Genomic DNA, 24,485 nt, shown 5'->3' with positions numbered 1-24,485 from the left:
AGTACCCCTTTAAGTTTCTTTTTGAGAGTGACATTAATGGCACTCTTATTTTACTAAACTGTGATAGAAAGGAGGCTTACCTGTCCCCACTTTATGAGCTCACGTCATTCTCAGGCTGGGCTGGAATCCATCTGGAGTGATGATGTTAACCTGAAACCATATGTCTCATGCTGTACAAAACAGGGCTGTATGACTTTTTTTTTTGCTGATTAAAAGCAGTGTACGGTAGGGCCTCTTACCTTGGGTCAGGAGATATAACTGTTTTATTCATTGCTCCAGTGCAGAGATATCAGGTCCTGTTTATAGCAATTTATTTTAGCGCAGCCCAAAAGATATGATGTGATCTAACAACGCTCTTTGCCGATAATCCCCTGTGTAAAAGGGATTTTTCGCCGCTGAGGACCACCCACATGCCTAGTTTGATTTAGATACAGCGCCGGAGATGTATAAAGTAACTTTTTAGGGAAATTGTATAATGGTTATAGTGTCTACTTATGTGTTTACAAACAGTGCTACAGAACCCTATTACACTATATAGGTGGACCAATGTTGATTTAGAAGTAATTGCCACTCATATCTAAGCATCCCAAGACACACGCTCAGGGCACTGTCCGTATATATAACCAAACGGATTATCTAACGTCCCGGCATCCCTTACCATTGTCAGGAGTTCCAAAATGTTTAGATGTTCACGCTGCTGTAAAAGTATATACGAATTTTACCAATTGCCACTGATTCTTCAAATGTTCCTTCACTTCTGTTCAAAAACTTTGAGTTGAACAGTGGCCGATACAACCCAATAAGCCCAGCTAATATGATAGTGTTTAGTAGCGTGTGCCATATTCTGCAGGTGTTGGACGCAATGGCAAACACTGCACACACAAAATGGCTTTTTGCATTTGTGTTCACCAGCATCTGTTTAGTTGTATTTTGCACGTTGTGTACACCATAACAAATGTCTCATCTGTCATTTTGACACTTATTACACTTGTTTTCATGCACCATCCTATAGAATGGAAAAACAGATCTTTTACAATCTTGAAAACTAACTGTGACTTTATAAAGTATTGGGAGCATACAATTTAGTGCAAAGCAGTATAGATGGTTACTGTAGAGAGCCTGCAATAAATAATGGGCCATTCGGGAATCATTTGTGAACTGCAAATACAGGGCGTGTATGCAAAACCGCTATTGCAAATCATGCCTACTTCTAGAACACCACCATTTCAGCCCTAAGTGATTAACCAACTTTCACCAGGGGAATAAAGTGGTAGAAGATCAGTCTGCATTGCAGTTTCAAAGTCTCCAGGTTCTGAAGATTTAAAAGATGGAATGCTGGATACCACAATACACAGAACTAGACAGAGACTATAGTGAGACTATAATCTTAGTGTCTCTGTCAAATCATGCAGGGGCATAACTGTGAACAAGGTGGTGGTGGTGGGGGGGGGGGGGCGGCAGAGCTAGGGCAGGTGTCTGGAGGCTGCCAGGAGGGGTTTGATTGGTAATTTATTCCTGTAGTACGCAGGAAGTCCTACATACAGGACTGGTGGTTAGATCACATGACACTGCTGCTCTGGATGCAGCTGAGCTGGGATGAAACCTTTTGTGTTGATTTTGTGTTTATGCATCAAAACATTTTTTTAGTACTCATTGAGGCCTCCTTGAGACATCAGGAAAATCTGTCCAGATTCCAACACGTGTGAAAGAGGCCATAGTGTTTTATTTCTAGACAAGTTATTTGCCATTAGGGAAAAAAACTTAGTGAGTTTGGGTTTGCACAAATTTAACTGCTTGGCATTTGAATCCTGCTGCTTGAAGATGATTGATGCAGCCTAGGGATTCAAATGGCAAGTGCTCTAGTTAGCACAAACTCTAGCTTACTATAATTTTGCACATTTTTAATAATCACCCTAGATTCAGATATGTAATTTTTTTGAGAGTAGTCTCTCAATATTTACCTGTTAGTAGCAACAGATGTGCTAGTCTGAACAGCCAGTTCTGAACTATGCATACAATAGGGATAAATATATTTATTCCACCTAATCCTGGGCATACTCTTCAACAGGTTTAACTCCTTAAGGTCAAAGCCAATTTTCATTTTTGCACTTTTGCTTTTTCCACTTTGTTTAAAAGTCCATAGCGCTTGCATTTTTTCACCTAGAGACGTATATGAGCGCTTATTTTTTGCGAAAGCAATTGTATTTTGCAACGACAGGCATTATTTTTCCATAACATATGCTGCGAAACCGGAAAAAAATCATTTGCACTGTCAAATTGAAAAAAAAAAAAAGGAATTTGTTTTGATTTCGGGGAATTTTGCATTTACGCCATTCGCCCTATGGTAAAACTGACTGGTTATGCATGTTCCTCAAGTCGTTACGATTACAACGATATGTAACATGCATAACTTTTATATTATCTGATGGCTTGTAAAAAATTCAAACCATTGTTAACAAATATATGTTCCTTAAAATCGCTCTATTCCCATGCTTATAGCGCTTTTATCCTTTGGTCTATGGGGCTGTGTGAGGTGTAATTTTTTTGCGCCATGATGTGTTCTTTCTATCAGTACCTTGATTGCGCATATACGACTTTTTGATCGCTTTTTATTACATTTTTTTCTGGATTTGATGCGACCAAAAATGCGCAATTTTGCACTTTTTTTGCGCTTACGCCGTTTACTGTGTGAGATCAGTAATGTGATTAATAGTTCGGGCGATTACGCGCGCAATGATACCAAACATGTTTGTTTATTTTTTTATATTTAGAAAATGGGAAAAGGGGGGTGATTTGGACTTTTAATAGGGGAGGGGATTTTTTTATTAATAAAAAAACATTTTTACTTTACTTTTTACTTTAACTAGAAGCCCCCCTGGGGGACTTGTATATAGACAGCACTGATCTCTCATAGAGATCAATGCTGTGTATATACACAGCAAATATCGATCAGATTGTTGATAGATTGCCATGGCCTGCTGCAATCTATTACCGAGCCGGGATCAGCGTCATTCCGACGCTGAGGCCCGGCACGGGCAGAAGATCTGGTGTCTAGTGGGAGATCTGTCCCACTAGACACCAGGGATGCATGGAGGAAAGCCTCTAAGTGCAGCTGTCAGGTTTGACAGCTACACATAGAGGCTTAATTAGAGGCTAATAGAGGCACTGCCCGGCTGCACATGTCAGCCGGGATCAGTGCCGTTCAGAGTGGGGTCCCGGCGGGACCCCTCTCTGAACACCCCCCATGGCACCATGACGTATCAGATACGTCATGGGTCGCTAAGGGGTTAAAGGTGTTAGCCCATAAAAACAGTGATTGCTAGAATGATATCCGCAGGTTCCCTATTCCTCCTCCAAACTTAAAGGGGTTATCCAGCGCTACAAAAACATGGCCACTTTCCCCTTACTGTTGTCTCCAGTTTGGGTGGGGTTTTGAAACTCCGTTCCATTGAAGTAAATGGAGCTTAATTGCAAACCACACCTGAACCGGAGACAACAGTAGGGGGAAAAGTGGCCATGTTTTTGTAGCTCTGGATAACCCCTTTAACCAAAGGGTGAATGGAGTGTTGGGCCCACATGCGCCATGGGCCCAGTAAAAACAGCTGAACACTGTACTTGGCTGTTAATGTCAATTGAGTGACAGGGCCCATAAAAGGCCACTGGTCTATTCGAACACCTCAATGGGAGTAGGGGACTGGTAGGGGGTCACAGTGGTCTGATATCTTGTTGATAGGGGTAACACCTTGAAAAGTAAAGTGGAATTTTTATAACCTATACAGTTTCTTCGAAAATAAGACATCCTACTAAAAAAAGGCATAGTCGAGGACAAGATAGCTTAAAATAAGGCAAACCCCGAACACAAGTACCCCGCCTCCACCAGGGTTGTGGCTGGTTATGGTGGTTTGTAATTACAAGTTTTGTACAGTTTAATATATATATATATATATATATATATATATATATATATATATATATATATATATATAATATATAATTTTTGTGTGTGTGTGTGTCTTCAAGTGTGACTTTTTCATGGAAAAATAAGACATCCCCTGGGAGCAAAACATTTTTTCTGGGAAACACTGTAGTATTGTGCTTGCAGCTTGTGCTGGGTTCATATCCTCTTTTTACATCCTATTAAATTAAAAAAAACTAATTTAGGAAGATTTATAGAACTATTCTCTTTTTTATTCATTTAAGTGTACCTCTCCTTTAAACCCCTTAGTGACCAGCCTTTTTTGGACCAAGTCATTTTCATACTTTCTTTCATTGCTGAGTTCCACCATTGTGTTATTTTTGCCCACATAGCCAGATAAGGTCTTGTTTTTTACGGGAAAACTTTCTTTATATTGCCGCCATTTTCAGATTTTTGAAACCTATTGATTGACATTTTTCTATTATCCCTCCAATAAAGGGTTAAATAAAATTACTTAGTTTTACATATTATTTTTAATATGAAACTGAAACTTGTGCTATTCAGCCTTCGGTAAAAATACCATAATAAATGTATTCTCTGGGTCACTGTGTTTATGGCTGCATATGCAGCGACCACTATAAAAAAACAAACAAAAAAAACCAACACCACAATTCACGCGCGTCTCCCATCATGTTTCCGGCTCAACCAGTGTGATGCAGATACACCGCCTATGCAGGAGGTTCCTGAAGCTCTCCTGGCAGCCGAGCGTCTCATCGGAGACGCTCAGCTCCCAGGAGAGCTTCAATACAATGTCAGATGCGCCAGAAGGCCCTGAAGCCTCTGCCATTCTTCCGAAGCTCTCCTGGCAGCCGAGCGTCTAATCGGAGACGCTCAGCTGCTGGGAGAATGGCAGAGGTTTTGTTCATAGAGACATGTCGAATGTTTTGATTTTCCCAGGTCTAATAGCCCTATTTCACGGAACGATTCGTTCATAGACTCTCTCAACGACCGTTCGTTAACGAGCACTCAACGATTTTTTAAAGCGAACGATAACACATAATACGTGTGGGAACGTGAACGATATCTGTAGTTTAACAATTTTTTGCGGTCGTTACATGGTCGTTTAAAACGTGGTGAAATGTAGGTAGACATTTCAAGAACGACAAAGTTTTTTTTATTCAACGAAAAGATTAGCGAATTGTTGAAAGACCAACTTTTTTTTTTCGACATGTAGAAAAAAATAGTGAACGACTCAACGACTATTTCGCTGTTGTCGTTTGCTCGTTTACAGCTATTCCACAGAACGAATATCATTAACGAGCGGTCGTTTGAACGATTTTATGAACGATAGTCGTTCGAAAAAGTTCCGTGGAATAGGGCCTTAAGTGTTCAGATTGGGAGAATGAGCCATACACTCTCCGCTCTGAGTTTGAAATGAAGAGTCAGCCTCCATAGATTGCAACTCTTTTTTTTCTAACACAGGCTGGGGAGAGGACATGCTGCAGCGCAGTCTTCTCCCCCATTCGTTTTTCCAATCAGTATGGGTCTAAAACTCTTGACTCTATGACCTGTCAAAAGTTTTTTTTTTTTTTTTTTTTTTATGACAGTGACACTTTAAATTCGTTGCAGGTTTCAATAGGAAAATCAGATGCCAAACAGGATGGTTCAGTAGGATCCTCCAACAATCTGTTTCCATAGACTTCAATTGTACAACACAGATATGCCAGGATCCTGTTTTTTCACCGGATAGGGGGGAAAAAGAACAAAACCCCCTTACTTAAAGGGATTGGCCAGTTTGTTTGTTTTTTACTACTTTAATAAACTTGCCCCCTTGTTGTGTTATTTGCCTAGTGCTTAGAATGATGATCCCATCCATAATATGGCCAAGCACAGAGGAGTATGTGACAATGGTCCTCCACTGAGCCTTTATGTCCTGTGTAGGATGTCAAGGTTACACTGGGCCATATTATGGAAAGGACCCATGTTTTGAGCACTAGGCAAGAATGCATAGAGGGGGTGTAGCTTCCTACAAGATCACTGTGGGGCACAGCAGGGGCCATGGGCGTAGTTACTGATGCAGGAAGCTGCTTTATTTTGTTATTAAAGTGGCAACCCCTTTAACTAATTCACTGGATTTCTTTGGAGCCTTGATGGTTCAGTTCGAAAAAAAAGGAATCAACAGGCTAGCCGAATGTAAAATATACAGGTTCTAACTGTCCTGCTGCAGCTCCTGCTTGTAGTTAGTATAGCCCTTGTCACATCTAAGGTTATCATCTCTTCATGTATGGGCACTGCAGTTAGTATATGTTTTAAAGAGCTCTGCTTGAAACAGGTCTCAGATGTTTGCTACTGTATGTCTGTAAAGTTACAAACATCTGCTATGGAATTGACAACAACATGTGCCTGCTAAATTTATGCTAATAGGATATTCCTTTGGCATTTGTTTGGCTAATTGTAGTCAGGGATTACATTAATGTATATATTTTAGTACTTTAGAAAGTGGATTGTAAACAGATCTAGGTCGGGGGGCAGGGGTCATACTACTTTAGTTGTAATTTTTATTTTAAAAAAAATATATTTTTTTTTTTGTTTGTATTTTAAGTACCTTTTTAGTAAATCTTTGTGTTTGTGCCATTTTCCAACATATTCCATAGAGTTGTATATAGCTTGTCATTACACAGATCTAAATTCCAATTTCACCTGTGAGTATGTTTTTGATCATGGGGGGGAAGCAAGAGAACCCAGAGGAAACCCACATAACCTCTTCACGTCAGCAATATGTAGACATACGTTCCTGCTGCACATACCTTGTGCTGTAGGAATGTATATCTACGTTCCTGACTGTGAGGGGCTTTTGATGTGTGCAGGACCGCTGCAGTGAGAGCAGCCCCACACACATTAGTGTTCGGTGATCCCAGCATAATGACAGGCAGCTGTGATACTGCAGCCAGTCATTAACCCCTTAAACGCTGTGATGGGGGGGTCCCAATCGCTTGTACCGACAGGTGGGGTTAAGTCACTTACCTCCATCCTGTTGAATCGCCGGTTTATGCATAGAGTCAGCTCTCAGGCAGGCTCTATGCATAGATCGCTGATAACACTGATGAATGCTATGGCATAGCATAGATTAGTATATGCAATCTAATAATTGCATGTTTTACAAGTATTAAAAAAACCCTTATAAACCCCCCTCCAATAAAAGTTTAAAATACCCCCTTGCCCATTATAAAAATAAAAATATTTTTTTTTTAAATAAACAAACATATCATATATTATAGCGTGAGGAATTGTACATTCTATTAAAATATAACATTATTGTTCCCGGAAAAAAACACACACCAGGATTCCTGATTTTATTTTAAATTATGTATTAGAAAAAAAAATAATAAAGCGGTCAAAAATTTTCTGTTACACCAATATGATATTAAGAACTAGAGATCAGGGCGCAAAGAAATGACTCCCCATCCTGCCCTGTAGGTGGAAAAATAAAAGCGCTATGGCTCTTAGAAGGCGGGGAGGAACATTGCATTAATTTGACCTGAACATCTCTGCATCGGGGTTAAACACAGGGAGAACATACAGATTGAATGAAAATGATGTTTGTGATGCGATTTGAGCCTTTCATGCTCTAGAGTTACTTATTCTAAAATATTTGCCAAATCAAAAGTGTTGGTATCACTGTTTTTAGATCCAAAAACCATGGTTAATACATTGCTTTAATACAGTTATATTTCTTTGTAATACTACTTTATTAGAAAAAAGTATAGATTTATTTTAACTATGTTCTTTTATATGCTTCTGTTTGTGTCAGGAATTAGTTCCTGGACCTTTGCTCTGATCAAGCGATCATTACTTTTGATGCAGAGTAAAAAGAAACCCTCCTGTAGGCGATAATCGGCCTGTGTAAAACTGAGAAGCGGGAAACTGTCTGATCCTCGGCTGATCGTGTCTTTACAACTTGCTTAAAAATGAATCATTATTGATCGCACATTTTTCTGTGTAAACAGGGAATTTGAGGACGATAACAATAAAGGCAAATTAACACCACGGATATACATTTATCCGTGCTGTCAGTTTCCAGATCTCACAGCAGGAAAAACTTAGTGTGCTGCTGCTGTGATCCGGCATCCTGTTTCTCCAGCCTTCTCGTTCAGCGGCTCTGTCTTCAGGCCCAGTCTCCTCCAGGATAATTGACAGCTGGAGCAAGCGGGCCCAAAGACATCACTGTGTGATCTAGAAACTGACAGCACGGGTAGATATGTGTATCCATGCTCTAAGTTTCCATGGCTGCACGAATGATACATGCAGCCTGGCGTGTCGATCCGCCCCCCCCTCCAGCCACTCCGATATTTAGCCTAATGATTCAATTTGTGAAAAAGGTAAGGGCAGTTTAGCATTTTAGTGTATCACAGTACCTGCCCTAGGCTCTGAAACTAATATAGGCTACATTTTCTTTACCGTTCAAAGCAGTTTAGATATGAGCTTTAAAGGGATTGGCCAGCAAAATCTTTTTCTTTCAAATCAACTGGTGTCAAAATGTTATGTAGATTTGTAATTTACTTCTATTTAAAAATCTCAAGTCTTCCCATACTTATTAGCTGCTGTATGTCATGCAAGAAACGTTTTATTTTAATTCAGACACAGTGCTCTCTGCTGACATCTCTGGCCAAGACAGGAACTGTCCAGAGAAGGAAAGGTTTTCTATTGAGGATTCGCTGGACAACCCCTTTAAAGGCTGTGGATACCTTTCAAAATGGAAAAATATGCTTTCCTTTTGAATCTGCAATCCTTATTCAGATTTTGTAATTTGGGTGTGCCCTCCGAGTATTACATGCTGGAAGTGAGATCTGTATGTTGCAGAATCAAAAACTTGCCATCGGAGCTCTGATTTCTCTCTCCACTTGTACACAGCTCATGTATTCCCTTTAGCACAGTTTTTACAGTGTATATAGAAAATAATTATGTAATACTTACCTGTCCATGCTTCCCCAATGTTGTCCTGGCCTCTCACTGCAGACACGTCTTTGCAATGACAGGCTGCTCAGCCAACCACTGACCGAGGTTGGACAGCGCTGTGGCAAGTGAGTGGCTGAGCCTGTCTCTTCAGAGATGTCTTAAGGTGGACACCAGGTAGCATGGATGGGTAAGTATTACTTTTATTATTTCCTATATACTGTTTCATCAGCCGCTGACCGCGCATCTGCTATTACACTAATAGATGACTGATCTGCAGCCACTGATTGTTATACCTTAAAAGACAAAGATCAGCCCCTTGGCTGATCGTGGTCTTTATTACTTTGGGGGGGATCTGCCCCATTCGACAGATGATCGTCCAGTGTAATGGGGCCCTTATTTATCATCTAATCATTGGAATTATGTGGTACCTGTGTAAAAGATGTGCTGCTAATGATGAACTATAGCAGCTTCTTGGATGGTCCAGTTATATTTGTGCAACCAGTCCTTCAAAGATTGGGCCTTGTAAAAGGCTTTTTTTAAGCTGTTTCCACATGGTGTTGAACATGTGTCAGTCATGCCCTTATGCATTCAAAAATGGCTGCACAATATTGCTGCAGTGGTAAATGCATGGGAACTTAGCTTTAGATACTTGCATTGCTTAACATGTGCAAACAAAGCCTTAAAGGGGTTATCCAGGATTAGAAAAACATGCATGCTTTCTTCCAGAAACAGCACAATTCTTTTCTCCTGTTCCGGTGTGGTTTGAAATTAAGCTCTATTCACTAAAATGGAACTAAGTTGCAAAACCCAACCCAGTCAGAAGAGTCGTGCTGTCTCTGGAAGAAAGCAGACTTCTCTTTCTAACACTGGATAACCCCTTTAAAAGTGCAGATCATCTAGGCTTCCGCTTGTATCGGGTTGTCTCACTATGTAAAAGGTGCTTTAAGGTGTCTATACACATTCAATGTATTTTAGTATCTATAGTATGTGACCAAGTTGTGTCAGGACTGCAGATCTAACAACTAGAAATGTACCACATGTAACATCCTGATCGCTCTGATCATTTTACCAGTGGTTCGGCCTGAACTTGAAGCTGTAATACGGCTGCTGTGTAGCCCCACGACTGTAGTCTAAATTGGCCCTTATTTAGTCAGCATTTTTATTATGGCGCAAAAAAAAAAAAAACTCTCTATATTAAACATTTTTTATTTGTCTATAGCTTCTACAGTTTGCTGTGAGATTTATTCCCCTCCATACTTGTACACATCACATCCCCTACAAACCACATTTTATGTGCATTTCTCCCCATCTACAGCCTATGAGAGCGGTCTTCCAAGATTTTTCTACCTCCCTGTCTTTAATCTGAGATATTGTGTAAAGGCCCTATAAGGGTACGTGCACACTACCGAACGCAAAACCTGTTGTGGATTCCGCAGCTTGCATCCACTCACAGATTGGTGGCCGTGCGCATCTCCGCATGCCATAGACTCCATTCTATGGTCGGGCGGATTCCGCTGTCTGTCCAAAGAATGAACAGGTTCATACTTTGGATGGACGGCGGAAACCGCCCGTGCACAGAATGAAGTCTATGGTATGGGCGGCCAGAGTACGCGAGCGGGTGTGAGTTGCGTAATCCGCAACTGGTTTTGTGTCGGGATTCCGTAGTATGCACGTACCCTTACACAGAGTGCTATCTATTTTACACGGCCAGATTTGGCAGACAATCAGCAGAGGAGAGAGCAAATATTTGAAAAGATAATCTATTACCTGGAGCTCATCTGTGTAACTAAAGATGCAGGGCCAATAGCTGGTTAAAGGAAAGGACTGCACGAACATCGCTTATGCCCTGTCCGCACTATTATCAAGCCATGTGATAGGCATGGTGGGCTGTCTAATACAGCCTTAATCCCTCTGCTCACTGCTGCTTCTTAAAGCGACTCTCTACCCACAATCTGCCCCCCCCCCCCCCCCCAAAAAAAAACCCACTAGTATCTTTGGATAGCTGTCTTGGGGTCTGTTCGGCAGGTGATGCAGTTATTGTCCTAAAAAACAACTTTTAAACTTGCAGCCCCGTGTCTAACGGCCGTGGCTTACAGTATCTGTACTATACTATCTGTATCTATACTTTGCACCACCCCTTCCGTCCCTCCTCCCCACCCTCTTCATCATTATGAGTGCTACTGGAACATTTTCTCCATTGCACAGGTCCCTAACGATCCAGCACATGTGCCGTGTTCTCACAGCTGACGAATACGAGGCAATCTGCCTGGAGCATTCCTAATGATGAGGAGGGCGGGGAGGAAGGACAGAGAGATTGTTCCAGCCTAATGCATACACAATCTAAGCCCCAGCCGTTGGGCACAGGGCTGCCAGTTTAAAAGTTGTTTTTTAGGACAATAACTGCATCACCTGCCGAATGGACCCCAGGACAGATCTTGGATTAAAAGCAGCTATCCGAAGATACAAGTGGTTTGGGGAATGGGGGGCAGATTGTGGGTACAGAGTCGCTTTAAAGGGGTTATCCAGGATTGGAGAAATACAGCTACTTTCTTATAAAACTGCAAAAGTTGCCTATAGCCTTTTAAAGAAATGTTTTTTGTTGCCAGGGGTGGTTATGTTATATATAGACAACAAAGAGCATTGTCACTGTAATACTGCTTAATAAATCTTCATCATAGTGGCTTTTGCTCCATGGAAGAAAATGTTTCACCTGTACAAGCACGCCACTGCTACATGTACAGGCACAGAAACTGCATCACTCTTCCACATGCACACCCTTTCAGTTCTTGGTCCAGCTTTCTCCATCCTGATGACGTGTTTCCTTGGCAAAATGTGTCTGCTCACTAATTTAAGACAACTGTTTGGAGAAGAAGTCCATCCCTCTCTGCTCTGTCTCCAGTAGACACTACCTACAGAAAAACATGCTGCAACCCAAGTATATCAAACGTCATCTTTATTGTTGAAGTATAAAACATCACATCCATAATAAAACTGAGCTGCTAATGGCATACACAAGAAAAACTAGGACTAATGTAATTACTTCAAGCACTGTATACAATGTCAATACCTAAAACGGCTTTCTCGAGCTTGAGAAAGACCACACAGGTCGAAACGTTGTTGCTATGTACCTCCCATGATGAAATAAAAGCACTCTTTGGCTTTTGCACTTTAAACCATCGGGATGCTGTTACCTTTTTTTTCTGTGGCGTGTGTGTGTGTATATGTATGTGTGTGTATATATATATATATATATATATATATATATGCAGGAATCCCCACAGCACTCCGAGTTGGCAAAAACAAACGTGGTTTATTGCATGGTGTAACAGCACAAAGTAGTCAAAAGCGACGTTTCGACGACCTCCGTCGTCTTTTTCAAGCGTCTTGAAAAAGACGACGCTTGAAAAAGACGACGGAGGTCGTCGAAACGTCGCTTTTGACTACTTTGTGCTGTTACACCATGCAATAAACCACGTTTGTTTTTGCCAACTCGGAGTGCTGTGGGGATTCCTGCATATATTCAAGTTGAAGCCGTGGTCTCGGCCACCCGCTGGCACCCACTTCGGGACATCTAGTAGTGCTGCTCCAATATACAAGTTTTCTATATATATATATATATATATATATATATATATATATATATATATATATATATATATATATATATATATATATATATATATATATATATATATCTATCTATATATCTCTATCTATATATATATATATATATATATATATATCTATATATATATATATATATCTCTATATAACATATATTACATTTTTATTTGTACTGTTATATACTACCCCCCCCTGCCCCTCACCACCTTTCGGGGGCAGTGGGCATACCATTGCATATGTTAAGTCCATATGCTCAGAGTATAGAATATGTTGTGAACAGAGACTTATGGTCCTTTTACACAGAGCGATAATTCGCCCAATCTATTGTTTAACGGGTTTGAGGGAACGATTTTGTTTTTATAACAATCAGCATTTAGACGAAGGCATAAATCGTTATTGCTGAAAATTCTCAGATCGCTTCGTGTAAACAACCAACAATGATTTGAGATCATGTTGAAATACCAAGATGAACGATTTCTCGCTCATTGCTTGATCTTTCGATGTGTTTACACAAGCCGATTATCGCTCAAATGCCATCGTTATCACGAAAATTCAAACGATAATGGCCTCGTGTATAAGGACCATAAGCCATTTATTACTTGATTCTTGGGCTGATTTATGGTTGATATAAGCTGTGATAGAATGGTTTTTGACAAGCTGTAATTTTACAACATCTTGTTTATTCAACAGCACTACACAAACCACACTACCCCACCAACATCCAAGAGCAAAGAGAGAGAGGTAGAGAAGAAAGAGGTCGATAAATCAAGGGAACGTTCACGCGAGAGAGAGAAAAAGGAGGAAAAAGAAAGAAAGGAGAGAAAAAGGGTTTGTTTCATATTTGTTCTGATTTTTTAGTGTTGCATGACCGGGAAAATAAATGTCCAGTGAAATGTTTCTGGGGTGTGGTGGGGTTCATGGTCTTTACAATTCGCAGGTAGACCGTCATAAATTACATTTACAGAATTTGTGCAGCAAGGGCCTTATTACACTACATATTATTGGCTGACCAGGCTTTAAATGTAAGTACTTGTTGAACCAAGAATCAAGAGCCTGCTCTGGCAATGAATAGCCACAGTAAAATCCCTTAAAAGCATCCTAACATGTTTTGACTGTTGGTTCCTGTGGTAGTATAATCATGGGGTACCTGACCTTTTTTTTTTATTTACTTGAACTCCCTCATTCTTTGCTTTTGATGCTATTAGGCATTAGGTTCTCATCGAGTCTTGCCTGGTTGTATTTGCAAGTTTATGAGATAAGGACAGTGAATCAACAGTTCGCATAAAAACCAACCAAAAAGTTGACCACAGGTGTTCAATTCCTCTTTCTCTGGTTTAATGAGTTTGGTCTTAGTTTATACTACTGCAACAATAACCTGTTGTCGCAGCTTGTGACCGCGGTGTCCATAGAGGCAGGGTTTACACTCGTACAGCAATCCAGCTTACTTTCCTTGGCCCCCAGGGCACCATTCTGCCCGCTGTCGACTTTGATGCTCACGCCTACTTATACATATTCAAGAGTGTATAACCAGGCTGGACCTCTGGCATACTGGGATATCCACTAGCAGGCTGAGGTAAAAATTTCTCAAAAACTGCAGGCCTTGGATGTATCACAAAGTGCGGTGTTGGATAGAGGAAGTAGGGGGCTACCAGGATTCGTATGCACAAACCTGTTTTCCTTTAATAGCACCAGAACGTAATAAAGAAAAAAAAATACTGCATAGGGTAAAATCACAGGGGTCTTAAACCATTAAAGGGGTTGTCCGGCGATAAAAAATTATTCACAGAATAACACACATTACAAAGTTATACAACTTTGTAATGTATGTTATGTCTGTGAATGGCCCCCTTCCCCGTGTCCCACCACCCCCACCCGTGTACCCGGAAGTGTGGTGCGCTATACATTACCTGTAACGTGCCGACCACGGTCTCCGATCCTCAGCAGTGACGTCTTCTTCGGGAGGCCAGCGGATCTTCCCGAGTGGCCGCGTCATCAGCCGCTCAGCCGCGATTGGCTGAGCACAGTTATGCTCAGCCAATCGCAGCTGAGCTTCGGATGACTCTGCAGAGGGTTGCCGGCACTCGGGAAGATCCGCCGGCCTCCCGAAGAAGACGTCACTGCTGACGATCGGAGACCGTGGACGACACGATATGCGGTGAGTATAATGCACCACACTTCCGGGTCTAGCGTGGGTGGGGGGAAACACGGGGAAAGGGGCCATTCACAGACATAACATACATTACAAAGTTGTATAACTTTGTAATGTGTGTTATTCTGTGAATAATTTTTTATCGCCGGACAACCCCTTTAAAGATGGAAAACTAAAATAAAACTAGTAATAACAAATATATGATGCCTTAGACACATACATTTTACTAACATTTGGCATCCTCTTTTACACTACAGGATCACTCAAACAGCGACCGCGAGGTGAACCAGGAGTCAAAGAGACGCAAAGAAGAAAATGGAACTAGTGAGTGTCAGAATGTCTAATCCTTTTTTATATGGTTGTAAACTTTTTGACTTTTTTCAGTTGAAGCAAACATTAGTTTTGGCTGTTTTATTGCCTCTGTTAGACTTAAAGTGACTCTGCACCCACAATCTGACCCCTTCCCCCAAACCGCTTGCATCTTCAGATAGCTGCTTTTAATCCAAGATCTGTCCTGGGGTCCGTTCGGCAGGTGATGCAGTTATTGTCCTGAAAAACATTTTTTAAACTCTCAGCCCTGTGTCAAACTAGTGTGGGCTAGAGTGTCTGCATTAGGCTGGCACAACCTCTCTGTCCCTCCTCCCCGCCCTCTTCATCATTAGGAATGCTCCAGGCAGATTTTCTGCTATTCATCACCAAATATATTGCACTTGGGCTGGATTGTTAAGGCACCTGTGCAGTTTTTAGACAAGTTAGGAATAGATGAATACCTGGCTAGAGATTGTGGGTGAGTCGCTTTAAGGTCTTTTTACATAGGCTGATATTCATCCATGTATGGCTGCAAACAAGCACTTAAAGTGACACTGTCACCCCTTTGTGCATTCTGACATCTCTACACAGGAGTAAAGGGTAAATTTAGCGTTTTTTCATACCTTATTTCATATCATATGTCATGGTGTTTGTTCAAGTAAAAAGTGTCATTTTATCAACTGCAGTTTGTATTAAGTGGGTGTGGCCTCGCGGCATTAGCACCACTTAGTCCCGCCCACAACGGCACCATTGGCCCCGCCCCCTCGGCGGCCATTGGAGCAGGTTGGTCAAAAGGTCTAGACCCCACCCCCTTTTTGTCGGCCAACCAATGGGCGTCAAGGGGGCGGGACCAACAGTACCATTGTGGCGCGGGGCTAAGTGGCGCTAAACCCGCGAGGCCACGCCCACTTAATACAATCTGCAGTTGATAAAATGACACTTTTTACTTGAACAAACACCATGACATATGATATGAAATAAGGTATGAAAAAACGCTAAATTTACCCTTTACACCTGTGTAGAGATGTCAGAATGCACAAAGGGGGTGACAGTGTCACTTTAAGCAGTGCCTTTTATAAGGCAAGAGATATTGTGTGAGCATTAAAGGGAATGAATTAGCATGATTGTGCTGATACGGTTCCCAGAATCATAGTATAGAGCTATTACTGCAGCCGTGGCGCGTACCAGCCGCGTCTAGACAGAGATGTGTGTCCACAAAATTATATCAGCCACACATCAGCCTCAAATTGACTGACTAGCTGGCATTTGCTCGTTTGTTGGGTTTATTGCTGGCCCTCTTACATGGGGTGGTTATTGGCTGAATGAGCATTCCTAGGAACGCTTTAGACCCTGTTCACTTGAATGGACTGAGCTACAGGAGCAAACACAGCTGTGCGTGCAAAAACAATTTCCAGGCATAAAAGCTCATAAAAAAAATTCAGGCTAATGATATGTCATGGGTCACAGTTTGCTGATATCTAGCTGTACCTTCATTGTTCCTTCTGTGTTGATCTTCAGTACAGGAAATTAGTAGATAAGGAGAAAGCAAAACCTTGTCGACTTATCACAGGCTAGGCTGATACATTAGGTATATGCCATCTGTCATTCAGTAATGATTTTATCTAAAGAATGTTTTGTATCTCTTAAAATGACACATCACATGTTAGATTTCCTTGGATACTAGTAGCAATACTTTATAATTGTGCGTACCACTTGACACCAGGGAATTCACAGCTTTAACAAGGAAATGCTCACAGCTATATAAAACACAGTGGACTTAATTATTTTTCATACCTAATTTCTTTCTAACCTTAAAATAAATTTTTCATCAAACAATTGTTCTAGGTGGTTCCTCCAAACACAGTAAAAGCGAGAGCCCGTCCGATTCCCCACGCTCAAATGAAAAAGAACGAAACAAATCTAAATCCTCAAATAAAGAAAAGGCTGAGATAATGAAATCTGACAAGATAGAGAAAAGTTCTTCCAGCAGCAAAAAGGTATATTTTGTGTATTGATGTTGCCCCAGAAAACATATGCTGCACAGGAAATACTGTCCCGATGGAAGCAAATAAAAGCACTATTTTGGGTAAAGCTATGTTGATAGGTTTGGCATATATGCTGGGAGCTTTTCCTAAACACTCCCTGAACATTGGGGAGGTTTATCAATACATCTTTTGTCAATCAGTGTTCAAAGAATTTAAGGTCTGCTTTTACGCATTACACAAAACAATTACCGGCCGTATTCAGCCGATATCTGCCGTTATGGCGAGCGATGTCCGCTGATCGTTGTTGTCTGTCTTTCAACATGTTAAAAGACAAACGAGACTGAAACACTATGATAACAGCGACATGCTGCAGTCGCTCCGAGGAATAAAAGCATCTGCAGCAGACTGCCACTATCTGCTATGGGCTGCCCGGACGATCTAGTGATCACCCAGGCAGCTCCCCGCTGTACTCACCTTCCCGCTGCCGACGTGTGTGATGATATAGGCAGTGAGCAGTGAAAGAGGAGCAAGAGAGCGCTGACAGCGCTTGTTTGCTCCTCTCTCTAGCTCTGTGTAATAGGGGTTTTAGTTTTTACCAGCTTTTATTTGACTTAGCAAAAAATTTTTGCATTAAACTGGGTGCCAAAACCTAAGCCCTGCCCCCCTATTATTTTTTGTTTGATTTGTGTTAAAAACAGATTTTGAACCAAAAGTTTGCTCCCACTTTTATTTGCTACCTCCACAATTTTGGGAACATAGTCCTCTTGCTTTGCTTTTTTTCTGTTCTTTTTGTGGACACGTACTGTAGCAGTATGAAGTTAATGTAATGTCACACTTATTGTATGAAGTCGTCCAGATCAGATGGAACTAATGAATTCCAGTAGGCAAAGCAAAGAATAAAATCTATAACCTTAGGGATGTATTTTATCAGTCAATTCTGTTTCTGGAGCCAGGGTAATGATACTTCCGCCTTTTTGTCTTTTTCTTAAAGGAATCTCGACACGACAAAGAAAAATCCGAGAAGAAAGAGAAACGTGAGAGCGCAGGGGGAAAAGAAGAGAAAAAACAATATCCTTTTTATGATGATAGTCTCTTGCACAGAGTGTTCTATTAATTTTTATACATTGCAGATGAAGATGATTTCTCTGTATAGAAAATAGGGCAAATGAGACGACCTAGAGTTACAGAGCACTTGCTGGTTTTGTGAGTTGTATTCGGTGCATCCTTTGCTTTTATCGTCACGGCCTCTTTTCCTTTTGAAGAAAATGCCTAGAGCTGCACTGATGCAAACATTTTCCTGGGAGCTGCACTGTCCTTTATCGCTCACAAAGTGCAGAAGAAGTGTCCGTAATCCTGCTCCTTGTAGTCTGTCATATGGGTCAGCAGAACCTTTTTAATCGGGCACGGAGAGTAGTGTTGTATATATTGATGGATGAGTTTGAAAACTGAACATAGAATATTTTCTGCATCTAATCCTTGACTCTCTTAGCAAGAAAATAATTTTATTAAAAATGTAACTTAATTTCCTTAACTAATGGTTTACCCATAAATCTTCAGATAAGCACAGATAATGATTTCTGCATCTTCGCCTCTTGGTTTATTTCAGGTAACTATAACTTAGGATGCTGGTTGTAGGTGGGGTTAGGTCTGTTCTTTAGCCTCCCCACATCATCCCACCAAGGCCACACTTGATTGTTCATTAGAGATTAATGAAATTCCCAAAATTATTTTTGAACCCGATCACTCTGAATTTGATTTTCTTAGCCTGGCGAAATTGGATGCAGTCTTGGGCCTGTGCCTGTTTTTTCCAGGCATCTCTAGGGATCCATCCCTCTTCTCCAGGCAGCGGGATTCAAATGGTGTGTGAACCCGCATTTACTGTAAATTCACTTATATCTACTCCTAGGTTTCTGTTTTCATTATCCTGTGGAGAGCGTAGTTCCCAGCATCCGCAGTACTGTGTAGGGCATGATGGACAAGGAAGGAAATGTGTGACTGTATAGGGCTAGTAGTATTTGTATCAGCAGTACAAATGGAAAATAATAATGTATGAAATGTGTGGCTGTATAGAGTTAGTAGAAGCGGCTGCAAATCTGAGAGAATCTTCCCATTCCGGATTTGCAGAATGACCACGTTTTTAGGAAATTTAGAGCCCATGGTTAGCTTACTCTTTACATAAGAGATTTTCTTACTCTAATGCATCTGTTTATAGAAAATTATCCTAAATTGCGAATTGTGATCTTTTGAAAATGTGGCACAAGCTGTGAAGGAGTATTCCAAGTTTGTTTGAGAGACTCTTGTGTAAGTTATGTAACTGCCTACTGTTAGCATTGTGGAATGTATTACCCATTTAGTAAATTAGAGGGTAGGTGCGTGTGTTAGTCATCTGTCTTCTAGCATCTGTCCTGGTCCAAGGCAATTTTTCATTACTTGCATGATCATATAGGGTTTGGCTTAATCTTGTGTCACCGTCCAAGCCAGCCCCTTGAGTGACTGTGCTAGTGTTCACAGTACACTGTATTACATGGTTGTCCCTGTATAATAAGTGTCTGCTCTGAATGCAGGTATGACGTGCCCAGCCAGATGGCTAGTTGTGTAATAAGACTGCTTTGCAGCACACATGATCATGGTAGTTGTAGTATTGGCTTTGTACCCAGTGCAGAAGTGAAGAGCCCGTTTTTCATTTTTTAGTCTAGGCCAAATGCTCTGATCAGCTTTAGTGGTATACTAGGCCCCAGATGTGCCCCTCTCCCACTAATTCAACATCATTTTCTATCATTTTCATATGTTGTTTTTTAGGGAGTGGGTGGTTGGTTTTCTAGGTAGTATCGATTTAAACAGTTTTTTATTGTTGGTTAGTGTATTTTTGTTATTATTTTTTGGTTGGTTATTTATTGGTTTTCTAGGTTTTCTTGGTTTTATGCTGAATTTTTGCATAAAGTACACTGCAAAACCAGGAAAAAATGTGTGGTGAAATTGAACAAAAAAACGCATTTCTTTTATTTGGGGGGTATTTGTTTTTACGCCATTTGCCCTGGGATAAAACTGACTTGTTATGCATGTTCCTCAAGTCGTTACGATTACAACGATATGTAACATGTATAACTTTTATTTTATTTGATGGCTTGTTAAAAATTCGAACCATTGTTAACAAATATATGTTCCTTAACCCCTTAACGACAAAGGGCGTATATTTACGCCCTATTGCCGGTAAGGGAGTTCAGAGCGGGGCCGCGCGGCGACCCCGCTCTGAACCGCGGCTGTCCCGGGTGCCGTTTGTAGCCCGGGACCGCAGGTATTAGCGGGCACGGTCCGATCGCCTTGCCCACTAATACAGTGATCAGATGCAGCTGTCAAACATGACAGCTGCATCCGATTACCGGATTCAGCTTATCCCTGGTGTCTAGTGGCGGAGATCGCTCCTCCGGGATGTTATCCCGGAGGAGCTATCTCCGTTTCTGAAGCCGGCCGGGGACGGCGCCATCTTGGAGCGGTCCCCGGCTCGGCACTCGTTTACTTCCGGCTGCAGCAGCCGGAAGTAAACGAGTGCCTATCTCATGGATCTCTGCAGCATATCTATGCTGCAGAGATCTCTATGAGAGATCAAAGCACTTATACTAGAAGTCCCCCAGGGGGGCTTCTAGTATAAGTGTAAAAGTTAAAAAAAAAAGTGTCATTATTAATAAAAATCCCCCTCACCTAATAAAAGTCAGAATCACCCCCCTTTTCCCAGGTTATAAATAAAAGTAAATAAACATGTTTGCTATCGCCGCGTGCGTAATCGCCAGAACTATCAATTAATCACATTCCTGATCTCGCACGGTAAACTACGTCTGCGCAAAAAAATCCCAAAGTGCAAAATTGCGCATTTTTGGTTGCATCAAATCCAGAAAAATTGTAATAAAAAGCGATCAAAAACCTCAAATCAAATCATCGTATATGCGCAATCAAGGTACCGATAGAAAGTAAACATCATGGCGCAAAAAATGACACCTCACACAGCCCCATAGACCAAAGGATAAAAGCGCTATAAGCCTGGGAATAGAGTGATTTTAAGTGACATATATTTGACAATGGTTTGAATTTTTTACAGGCCATCAGATACAATGTTATACATGTTATATATCGTTGTAATCGTAACGACTTGAGGAACATATATAACAAGTCAGTTTTACCCCAGGGCGAATGGCGTAAAAACCCATTTCCCCCAAATAAACAAAATGCTTTTTTTTTTTGTAAATTTCACCACACTTTGAATTTTTTTCTGGTTTCGCAGTGTACTTTATGCAAAAAATCAGCATGTCATTGCAAAGTACAATTAGTGACGCAAAAAATAAGGGCTCATGTGGGTCTCTAGGTGGAAAAATGCAAGTGCTATGGCCTTTGAAGCACAAGGAGGAAAAAACGAAAACGCAAAAATCGAAATTGGCTCTGTCTTTAAGGGGTTAAAATCGCTCCATTCCCAGGCTTATAACGCTTTTATCCTTTGGTCTATGGGGCTGTATGAGGTGTCATTTTTTGCGCCATGATGTTTACTTTCTATCGGTACCTTGATTGCGCATATATGATTTTTTGATCGCTTTTTATTACATTTTTTTCTGGATTTGATGTGACCAAAAATGCGCAGTTTTGCACTTTGGGATTTTTTGCGCTTACGCCGTTTACCAAGCGAGATCAGTAATGTGATAAATTAATAGTTCGGGCGGTTACGCACGCGTCGATAGCAAACATGTTTATTTACTTTTTTTTTAAAGACATAGGAAAAGGCGGGTGATTCAAACTTTTATTAGGGGAGAGGGCTAATAACACTTTTTTTTTTTACACTTATACTAGAAGCCCCCCTGGGGGACTTCTAGTATAAGTGCACTGATCTCTCATTGAGATCTTTGCTGTATACTTATACAGCAAAGAACAATGAGAGCGGCACTCGTTTGCTTTCGGCTGCTGCAGCCAAAAAGCATCAGAGTTTAACTTTGACAGCTGCATCAGATTACTGAATTAGCGGGCACGGCGATCAGACCGTGCCCGCTAATAGCCGCGGTCCCGAGCTGCACCCGGGATCGCGGCTGTTCAGAGTGGGGTCGCCGCACGGCCCCGCTCTGAACACTTTTTGCGGACGCATGACGTACCGGTACGTCATGCGTCCTGAAGAGGTTAAACTGTTGTTGTTGTTATTGTTATTATTTTTATTTTTTTTGTGTTGCTTTTCTACTCCGTGAATACTTTTCCATACAGGGTGGTGACATCATCATCGACTATTCCCTAGTAACCCTTCTAATGCAAAAGCAACTGTCTTGCTCTGTATGGGTGCTGTGTTTAGGGGTGACAGTGACAGAGAATGATCATTTCAGTTCTTCATCACAGCACAGAATGGGGCTGTTATTGTGAATATCATTGTTATGTTGGGGGGGAAAGGTCAAATCTCCTTCGTGTCTAAATAGGTCTTTTAAATCAGTGATTTTCAACCAGTGTGACACGTGGTCGGGTGTACCGCGGGTAAAGTTCCCCAAACTATGGTCCCCCTGCAGATCGCCTCGCTGCTGCTGTCCGCCTCACCTACTGGCCGCCTGTAGCATCCGAACGTGCTCCTCCTATCCAATCAGCGGAGACCGGGAGCGTGGTGCGCTGCGGCGTCCGCGATGCACGCATCCAATCAACGTGTGTGCTACGGCCTGCCGCAGTGCACCATGCTCCCGGTCTCCGCTGATTGGAGGAGCACGTCCGGGCCCTACGGGCGGCCAGTAGGTGAGGAGGACAGCAGCGGCGACCATCTCGGAGGAGGTGAGGAGGAAGGGGGGGGAGAGAAACCTGGGGATGGGGGAGAGAAACCTGGGGATGGGGGAGAGAAACCTGGGGATGGGGGAGAGAAACCTGGGGATGGGGGAGAGAAGCACAGGAGAGAAGTATGGTGGAGAGAAGCACAGGAGAGAAGTATGGTGGAGAGAAGCACAGGAGAGAAGTATGGTGGAGAGAAGCACAGGAGAGAAGTATGGGGGAGAGAAGCACAGGAGAGAAGTATGGTGGAGAGAAGCACAGGAGAGAAGTATGGTGGAGAGAAGCACAGGAGAGAAGTATGGTGGAGAGAAGCACAGGAGAGAAGTATGGTGGAGAGAAGCACAGGAGAGAAGTATGGTGGAGAGAAGCACAGGAGAGAGGTATGGTGGAGAGAAATAGGGGGGAGAAGAAAACAGGCCCAGGTTTCACACTGAGTGAGTATAAATACATTTAGAATCTATATTATGAACTATATGTATAATATGTACTGTTTTAGTGTCATTTTGTGCCATTTTGGTTGGTGGTGTGCCCCCGGATTTTTTAAGTATAAAAAGTGTGCCGCAGTTCAAAGGTTGAAAATCACTGTTTTAAAGGACTGTAAATAAGACATTCCTGGCCTGTAACAGAAGGTTTTTACCTGTATTCTAATGTTTGTTGTTTTTTCATGAGGCAAATTTTAGTACATTGTTACTTCTCTCCACAGAATACACTTTAATACATGGGATTCCACAGCCGTACCATGACGAGATGTATCCAGGCGTGTATTTACCACAATATTAATTGCACAGTTATTTCTCAATGAAGAGGCCCAATTGCATCTTCTTAAATTATTATTTCAGGTTGTTTTTTTTTCTTTTTCTTTTTCTTTTTTTTTCACCATTAAGCAAATGTTCAAGTTGTGCTTTATTGTATTTTAATGTGTTGGTAGTTTTCTTATACCTTTATTTTCAGTACATTGGCTGAAAGTGTTTACCTATTCCATAATTTTAAGCACAATGTGCTACAAACAGAGAATTGCCACAGTGCAAACAAGGTTCCATTTTGTGTGTAGAGTTTCTTTAGGTCATCCGAGAGTGAAAAAAAACCTGCCCGAAACTTAGGAATTATTCGCCATATAAAATGCATCCTTTTTAATTGTTGCAACCGGAAATAAACAATTATTCAACAGTTTTTGAATTTACCTCATTTAACCTCAGTTTTATTTATTACCTGGCCTGTATGTAAGGTATGTGGAGCACAGTTTCCATGATAACTGAGAGCAATTGTTTGTATATTGTGTAGAACATAAAGTGTCTGAACAAGAAAGTGGAAAGCGCGCCCTTTACTTGACTGTCCCCAAACACAATCCTGTTTTGTTTGTTTTTTTGTTTTTTTTTTGTTTGTTTTTTTTTAAATCAAGGGAGAATAAATATCATGAAAAATTAGAATTCAAATATACAAAAACAGGAGCTTTGTACCGCTGAACTATAGTGTGAAAAGTTTCAAAGACTTTTTTAAAAGAAATTTTTAACTGCTGAATTCTACCAGTGTAAGCTTTTTTTCTAAATAAACAATAGTTTTCTCAATGGGTCGTAAATCATTGTGTATTGTGCCTTATTGTATGTATATCATCATTCTGTCACCAGAAAAATTACATGGTGCTGGGATCGCTGCATTCAGTACATTTTACATATCCAAAGAAAGAAAACAAAGTGGTATGCCGAATGACCAAATGAGTGCACACTATAATAAGTATGTATTCCAGAAACACCTCCTCCAGGACCATATTCCA

General features: G+C 41.2%; 1 protein-coding gene across 1 annotated transcript in view; it reads left to right on the top strand.

Moving 5' to 3' along the window:
- THOC2 (THO complex subunit 2) overlaps window positions 1-24,279 on the top strand; it is a 105,598-nt gene extending 81,319 nt beyond the window's left edge. Inside the window, exons 34-39 of the mRNA XM_069986777.1 lie at window positions 13,187-13,324; window positions 14,903-14,969; window positions 16,800-16,951; window positions 17,931-18,007; window positions 18,483-18,545; window positions 23,418-24,279. Of these exons, the coding sequence (XP_069842878.1) occupies window positions 13,187-13,324; window positions 14,903-14,969; window positions 16,800-16,951; window positions 17,931-18,007; window positions 18,483-18,510 (462 nt within the window). The 3' untranslated portion in view covers window positions 18,511-18,545; window positions 23,418-24,279. The remainder of the gene's footprint in view (window positions 1-13,186; window positions 13,325-14,902; window positions 14,970-16,799; window positions 16,952-17,930; window positions 18,008-18,482; window positions 18,546-23,417) is intronic.
- Window positions 24,280-24,485: the final 206 nt, after the last annotated feature.

Source organism: Dendropsophus ebraccatus, chromosome 10 (genome assembly GCF_027789765.1).
Source record: "Dendropsophus ebraccatus isolate aDenEbr1 chromosome 10, aDenEbr1.pat, whole genome shotgun sequence".
Classification (NCBI taxonomy): Eukaryota; Metazoa; Chordata; class Amphibia; order Anura; family Hylidae; genus Dendropsophus; species Dendropsophus ebraccatus.
This window is presented reverse-complemented; position numbering and strand designations above follow the sequence as displayed.